At 39.9% G+C, this 8701-nt stretch overlaps 1 protein-coding gene across 1 annotated transcript in view; it reads right to left on the reverse strand.

Moving 5' to 3' along the window:
• LOC129414104 (breakpoint cluster region protein) overlaps nt 1–7309 on the reverse strand; it is a 48272-nt gene extending 40963 nt beyond the window's left edge. Inside the window, exon 1 of the mRNA XM_073867752.1 lies at nt 5366–7309. Within this exon, the coding sequence (XP_073723853.1) occupies nt 5366–6740 (1375 nt within the window). The 5' untranslated portion in view covers nt 6741–7309. The remainder of the gene's footprint in view (nt 1–5365) is intronic.
• Between the last annotated feature and the right edge of the window lie 1392 nt (nt 7310–8701).

The raw sequence follows: 8701 nt of genomic DNA on the forward strand, positions 1-8701 counted from the left end.
GATGCGTGTGCAGCAGGCACTATTTTGACAAGACGCATGATGCATACGGTTCACATGACACAACGAACACCTATTTTGAATTTTGCGCCCCTCGGAAGGAAAGCGATGTAGTTCAACTGAAGTATGCATTTAAATGGGCTTGTTTTGCGAATTAGATGAATACAAAGAAACAAATAAACTAATTAAAATATCAACAGGGCCACAGGAAAGGCAGTAAAAAACACTGATTATAAACACCAGTTTAGCCGGTTCTTCAGTGACCATTCAAGATAACACCACCACTGGAATCTACTCACATTACCAGTATTTACTCTCAGGAACAACGTCCCATATCAACCCATGTCATCTGACAACTTCCTATGTAATTACGAAACGATTCCGCTTTGTCACATATGCAAACATTGTGTAAAAGAAAGAGGATTTTTGGAGGGTCAGTACTGCAGTTCTGCATCTGTCACATAGTGATTATAGAGGTTGTTGAGAATATTTATTATTTAGTTTACCAGACAGTTCCCAATACACATAGACTTGTTTAACCCAAAGAAAAACTAAAGTATATAATACAAAGTAACCTCACGGGGTCTCTAATCCCAGAAATTACATATACACATATAATATACAATATAAAATATATAAAACAAACAAAAAATTTATAAAAAAAAGCTGCAATTTCCCAAACAGTTTAATTTGAGTTAGATGTTTTTTTTAGATAGAGACCACAACATCAATTCATACAGATGGAATTACATCTGTGCCAAGTTAACCAGCTGCTAGATAAATAACATGCTTTTGTTTTAATGTGACTGAAAGTGGGCAGCTTCGCCCATGAAATGACAGTGAGAAAGATCTGCTCTTTGCCCTGCAGCTGATGATGTTGCCAACTGGATCCATGTCAGCCTGACCTCGTCCCGGCCCATGTGCACTGTCCAACCCGAGGACAACAGGTGACATGGAAACATTATAAAAACAAAAAAGTAGCCGGTTAGCGTGCCTTTGAGCATCGGTAGTGCAAAATTAAAGCGTAACAGACCACATAAGACGACTGCTTGAAATGAAACGGCAGTTTGCTGCTGATGTCTGGCTTTGTGTGCACATGTTGCGCGTTTGATGTTGTATGAGGGGTATTTCTGATGTCTAAGCTTTCGGATTTATGAGCTCTGGCAGATGATAAAATAGGAAAACAAGGCGGTGGATTAATGCCAGCAAATACCTCTCTCCATTCCCAACTGAACTTAGTTGAAAGTTCCTGCTTACAAAGCCTTTAAATACTAATGATAAAAAAATTAGTTACACAGTGTATCACAGAGCTATCCCATATTCAGGGTAAATGTGCAATGATCTTGCTGACAATATACAATTAAAACCTGTAAGAATCACTTAAAGCACTTTTAATTTAAAGATTTGTTTGCATCAACACTAAATGTTCTGCTTTTTTTTAGATATAACACATAATATATAAATGTACATTGTATTAATCAGGTAAGATCTATTGTGAATTTCTTCTGTTTTTCTTGCATTACATATTTAAAAGCTACATACTGAATATGTTAAAGCAAAAATGTTAAGTTTTTAACGCCCAAACCTGTGTTTTTCCACCTCTTGACCATAAAACTCAAGAGCGTTTACGTTCCAATAATACAGACAGGATTAATGTGTGTGTGCAAGGGCTGGCCTGTTCCTAAGAGGTGACTTAGTAGGAACGGTGTTGATGGAAAGCAAACCTGCCAATTTTTACTACCAAAGAAAAATGTCACACAGTTAAAAGTATAAAAACTGCCGGATCTAATTCACTTAAAATATTTCCTCACTTCAGCCACTAACAAAACAGATTCTTAGACAATATTTGATATGTTTAACCACACAGTAAACATTTTTATTGTGGATGTTACCACAAGGAATTACAATAAGGATAAATCACTCAACGCATGTGTTGGCTTGTTTGGTAACTGCAAAAAATATGAAAACATGATATAACACCCTGCATATAAATCACTGGACTGTGTGCAGACTGGGCACGTCCAAACAAATGCACGTGACCGGACGTTAACATAAGGGAGAGGTTTTAGCCGAGCGTGATTTTGGACTGAAATGCGTGAACTACTTGTATTACGCATACAATACAGCCCGCCCCAACTAACTTGCTGGACTGGACTGTGCTTGTTTATAAAAACACCTTCGGGGCATTGGGCTTAAGATTCCAAAGGAAAAATCTTCGAAACAGCCAGAGGGTTTCTGTGGCTGTGTTCTCACTGATGTAAATCACGGCCTATCAAGACCTGTCATTGAAAAGCAATCCTCTGCTTTTTTGCTCTGTAGTACTGATCTTTTGCAATTTGTTTGCGGCCTGCTGAGTTTGCAGCTTAGCGCTTTCTCTCTTTCTGGCTGCTTACGTAACTAAAGCTGAGCTGATGTCAAATAAATCGCTGCTCTTTACTGCTTAAGAGGAGAGAGATCTGCCTGTATTATCCAACCTATGACTTCGCAGTTTCTTGCTTTTTTGTAGTATTTTTGTTACTGTTTAACAAAAAAAGGCATCAAGTCTATTAAAAAAACAATAAGGCAAGTCTAAAACAGTATGTTATTGCAAAACAGGTACACTGACAAAAGATAATGCAACAATGATGTGTGTTATCTGCTTGATATGGCAAATACTAGGAATGCACCAATTTATAATCGTTATTGGCAAATAAAGACATCACAGACACCAACCGACTGTTTAAAGGGGCCATATCATGAAAATCTGACTTTTTCCACGTTAAAGCTCTATAACTGGGTCCGCACAGGGCTCCAGACTACCACCAAATGGTTGCATTTTGCCACCAAAATTTGAGAGTGTGCCACTGAATTTTACATCCAGTCGCACATGTGCGACCAGTAAATTTGACCTTTTTTTGTGATGTGACACTATATTTAAAACAGAACATTGTACTTTCTGCATCTATCACAAAGTATTTATTAGTAATACAGTGTATTACTTAATAGAAATGTGAATATTTGGTTAGCATGTTGATTTACGGTATGTGCCCCTAAATTTTCTGGTTGCGCCCCTAAAATTTTCAGTTGGGGTCCACTGTGCTCCTAGTGAAAAAAGTTAGTCTGGAGCCCTGCAACCTAGAAAAAGAAAAAAAAGGTTAACCCAGTAACCAAATTTGCCTCCCCTTTGGATGTCAGAAGGGGATAATACTGCCCCTAAGGGGTTGTGCACACCAAAACTTTTAAACGCGGCTGAAACGCCTAGACAATGCCGAATGCCAGCTGTTTTTCAGCTGAGTTCCAGCTTTCTTCAGCTAAGCGCTTTGGTAGCTCTGATAGGTCAGCTGTGAGACGGTTGGTTGCTGTGATACTTGTCCCGCCCCACCTCCACTGTGATTGGACGGCCGCGTGAGAACTGACATTGACGAGCAGAGCTTTTCATACAAAGTTGAACATTTCTCAACTTTCGGCGCTCAGCACGGAAAAACCGCCGGGCGCCGGTTTTCAGCGCGGAAGAAAAATGCTAGCTGCTGGCTTATTTGAAAAACGCTGAGCTTCCATTGAAAACAATTGAAAACATGCGCCGGCCGCGGGCGTAAAGCGTTGGTGTGCACGCCCCCTAAATCTGCACTATCCAACCACGACACTGCCAGTTAGTGCATACATAGATCAGCTCATTTGCATTTAAAAGGACACCCCCAAAACGGTACATTTTTGCTCACACCTACAAAGTGGCAATTTTTACATGCTATAATAAATTATCGATATGGTATTTTGAGCTAAAACTTAACATAAGTACTCTGGAGACACCAAAGATTTATTTGACATCTTAAAAAAGTCTTATGAAATGTCCCCTTTAAAACAGTTGATGATCAGGGCAGATTATATTCTCTCAATCAAACTCATACTGTGTGCTTATTTTGAATTGTGTGACAATGACAACAGATTTGCAGTTTGTATAGTCTGCACTTATTATAAAACATAATTTGAAACAAGGAGTAAAAAGCAAAACTATCTGTATCTATCTGTATTACTAGATGTTATTCAAAGTAATCGAATATCAGTATTGGCACAGAAATCTTGTATCGGTGCTTCCCTAGAAAATACATCAATACTGTTGTGCAACTACTCAAGCAAACTGCCTTAAAGTTGCCATACCAGTCTCCTTAAGCCAAGAATATAGTGTGTTTTTCACGTGTACATGAACGTACGCGCACAGATGAACGCACAGCCTTGCAAAATATTGTTTATTTGACTCGTACGACACAGACGTTTCACGCATGCGCATTGCGACAAAATGCAATGCATCTCTTGGGCTACATTACACAATCTCCTGTAGGCACATATGCGACCTCAGTGTACATTGTACTTGGGGTTTTAAAAATCTGGCGGTTGATGTTGAAAATTGCGTCAACCGCACTATACGCGGACCCTTAAAAAAATCTAAGCACATGACTAACCCTAACCCTACACACTTTGATGAAAAAACTTGCAAATTTACTTTGCTTGGAACCTTTTTTCTTTGCACTGTGACTTCAGAATAAAAATAAAAATATATTTTATATATTAACTTAACCCAATCAAACCATGTTTAGCTACTAATAAATAAATAATGTTTAGCTACAAATAAATAAATAAAATAAATAAATAATGTTATACCACAAACCATCCATTCGCACCATAGCTACAGTTTTCTACAGTGATACAGCTCACGTCAGAACAACCAAATCTTTTGTGTTTGCATTCAAATGAACATGGCTCTCATAAGTGCCTGATCATTTGGTACAAATATCCTTGAGACATTCAGCATCTTCATTTCACCACCTAATTTGCTGTTTGTTATATTGGTCGTCCACCCAACCCCCAACAAGCACAGAAGCCTCACTAAACTCATCACGCTACACGACCCCTTTAGGTCAATTAGCCCTCAGCAGGCCAACAACGCTGATGCCTACTGATGCATAAACTCTGGGTGGACAGACAGCGAGTTACTGTGTTGCCTCAAGCCATTCAAACACTGTAGATCAAACCAGGCCTTCTGTCGAACTGAGAACGGTAGATAGTGAGAGACAGCATGGACTTAGAAAGACAAAGAGGACTAGAACCATTGTCAGAACTCTATAAACAAAGGAATATTGATTTGTTTGAATTGATTTCATATAGTGATCAATACGTGAGGACAGAATCAGACAGATGTTAAATGTGTAGCACTACAAAGGGAACTGAAAAGTGAATACTAAGTGAATGCAAAATCAACTTTTTTTGCCTAAAATCACACTTACACATCACACTATGTGTTTTATGTGATGTGCCTACCAAACAACACGAGTAAGCATTGCAATTTGTAAGCACACTAGCAATCACTGCTGTTAAACTAAAAAGTTTGTCTTACCCAGATCTCCATGGAAACTGTTGGACCTTCCATCAGAAGTCCAGATCTTGCGGACCCCAACAACAGAGGCCTCCGAGAGCAACAGCTGCTGTTTGAGACGTTTTTGGGACTGAGGAGTTGGGGGACTGCTGCTCTCGAAGGACTGCTGAGAATTCTGGGAAGGAGAGCGACTCTTTTCCCGGTAGATGCGGTAGGCAGTGGGACTCGGGGATACGTGGCTGGATTGACCTGAGGAGAAGTCTTCCTCGCTTGATGTTAGATTTTCATTGGAGCTGCAGTCTGGTGTGTAGCCATCCTCGAAACTCCCAGGTGAGTAAGATCGCCTAGGCCACGTCAGGTGTAGGTCCTCCCCGTTTCCCATAATGCCGCCCACATAAACGGTGGTATAGGGCTGACAATCGACATGGTGCCAGTTCTGCTGCGGTCCCCTTTGTGACTCGGTTTTCCCTCCGTTAAGCCTTATTAAATTGTCTTTAAGAAACTGATGATTAAGTTCAGCATCTTCATACTCACAGTTGCAGTTGTCCTCCATGGCTCGGTCATAAGTCCGCTCCAGTTTACGAACATCCACGAAACCAGTGGAAAGATTACCCGGTATGGATCTTTTGCGTTCCATCTGCATCGCCTGACTGCCCAGACTACTTATCTTTTCGGAGACATCTCTATCATTGACTCTTACAAGACCTTTATCATTGTGGTATTCCATATTGGCATAATAAGGCTTTTCACTCTTTCCCTCCCCAGATGTTTGAGAATTGGCTCTCCTAATACGTTCAAAGTTTGATCTGAGAGCAGCAACCCCCATGCTGCCTTTCTCCTTTGGTGGAGAATCAGGAACGCCCTGCACCTCATGATTTGCAGGACCACGGCCAGCAATGGCCCTGTGGGGAGCTTCAACGCCCCGTTTTTTGGACGGAGACATCCCATCTATTTCCCCATCTTTGTGTTTGTGTCTGTCCCAGTCTGAGATGTCCCCACCCACCACCTCAACACACAGCTGAGCCTCTCGAGGCTCCTCTGAGGACAGACCTGCAGTTGTTATGTGCTTCGGTTTAGCTGGGAGACACCTGCCTCCTCCAGCTTTCCCCTGATGATGAGAGTTTGTAGTTTCTGGCTTGTCATCATCACCTTGTGGGACCTTACCGAAGCCCCATCTTGTGGAATCATGGCTTCTCTTTTCCTTGGCCAGAAGTGTTTGCAGGTAGATCATCCGAAAGCGCTCTTTGTTCACCTCCATCTCCAGGCTCCTAATAGAGTTCCTGCATTTCTCCAGCTCGTGCTCAATGTCTCCAACAGAGTTTAACGTCATTTCAGGAGGATCTGAGTCAGGAAACTGAGCTTTCCAAGCTTCCACGAAGCCAACCGACTCAACCATGGTTAATAATGGCTGGATCACTTTTTCATTAATAGAAGAATTATCAACAACGTATCTGCCACATTGTTTCTGATCAAACGTAAATAAAGTAATAAGTTCACATTCTTCTCATCTGTCATGAGTACAAACATAACATCTTCATGTCCACACCTGATAAATACTTCACCTGATCTCTGATAAACTCTTTCCTTAAATAATAACAAGCAGGACAGGTAAATCCACGTGCACTTCAAACATCTGAGCATTTACATCTGCGTCTCGTGGCATTTAAATGGCAAATGATGACTGAAAAGTCCTTCCCTGCTTCGCTTGAGAAATGTATTTCTCATTCAGGTTGCGCAAATTATTTCAGTTCATTTCAATGTTGCTTTATCCAAAAGACTTACGCGAAAATAGCGCTGTTTTCCCTCAGACGTATTTTAGAAGGTAGCGTGTGCTCTTGTAGTAAGATGTGTCCTTACATCGCTTTCCGTCCATTCATATGACCTGACCATCTGACTGTACTCTCGTCTCAGTATCACTCTCTCGACTCTGTCTGTGTTTGTCTCTCTCTCTCTCTCTCACTCTCTCGCTCTCTCTCTGTTAGTCCTGCTGCAGGAAAGGGGTGGGACTAGACCGAGAACATGATTAATGTGTGTTCAACTGCGCATACTTATCGGCCTATGACATCTAACTACCGTGAGAGCATTTCGAATGCTGGGTTTACGATTCGCTCTCGCGGTACTTTGATGTCATACTGTACGTCGATCGGTTTGCGCGGCGCCGTAGTCAAACACACCTATTGACTGCACAGCTGAGCCAATCACAAGTTTAAGAAACAGACTGTGGGGAAATCGACCCATACAACATCATTTACTATTCCCCGCATTACTTAACTAATTTAGTCCACTTGAAGGGGGTGAATGAAAATGATTGAGTGAATTCGGACACTGAGGGCGCCATCTCGTGTCGAGATAATCCGACGTGAGTACATCGGCTGTACAGTCGTTATTGTGATGCTTCATGAGATTGAATGTGTGCACTCGATCGATGATGTCTAAAGTTACTCAGCAAGAACGTTACAAATAGGTAACCCCCAGTACGGGGGTTATTTCGGACACAAATAAAATTATGCTCATTCATCTGCCATAATAACTCCAATTTGGGTCTGTTTCTTAAATAGTTTTCCTTAAATTGTCGTGATAAAGGACTCAAAAGATAATTTTATTGTAATCTCGTATTAACCATCTCTCTGTGATTAATATATATTTTCTAAACTAACCGTATTTATTAACCTTTTGGGAATTTCTCTTGTGTGACAGTCACAGAACTTGTGTCTCTGTCAATTTGTCTCCATCTTGTGGTATTAAATGGAGCTGCATTTTGAGATTCAAGATTTTTTATTGTCATCTGTTGGTAGTGTACAATAAAATTCTAAGTTTGTCATTCTTATTATTTTGCCAAAAACATAACTGTGACTTATATTTATAGCTGCATTCTCATTATTATCATATGTAAGAAACTGGAGTGTGGTAAGCCATTTTAACAAAAAAGCAGTTCCTGAGTTTTTTTTCTTCTTCTGTAATTCAGTGTCTTGTTACAAGCAGATCTTCAAACATCTTAGCAATATGTTTACACTACTTCTTGGTATTGTTTTAAGTGCATACTGTTTTTCTATTCATATTTACTTATATTGTACACTCATTTACATTTTATTGTTCATGCAATTTATTGTTTCTCATGCCCGTCTTTTCCTGTTTCCTGAGTTGAATGGACCAAACAAGAATTTTATTGTACCAGGTTCAGTTGACAATAAAGATTTTAAATCTTGAATCCTATATATTTAAGGTGATGCAATTATGGCTGTAATGATTTACTCAGATATAGTAAGAATATACTGTTAATAGGTAGTATATTTATATTCTTAAATGTAATATACATAGTTAATGAAATAATTTAATAATTTATATCGATATAGACAG

This window comes from Misgurnus anguillicaudatus, chromosome 5, assembly GCF_027580225.2.
Source record: "Misgurnus anguillicaudatus chromosome 5, ASM2758022v2, whole genome shotgun sequence".
NCBI classification, from domain to species: domain Eukaryota; kingdom Metazoa; phylum Chordata; class Actinopteri; order Cypriniformes; family Cobitidae; genus Misgurnus; species Misgurnus anguillicaudatus.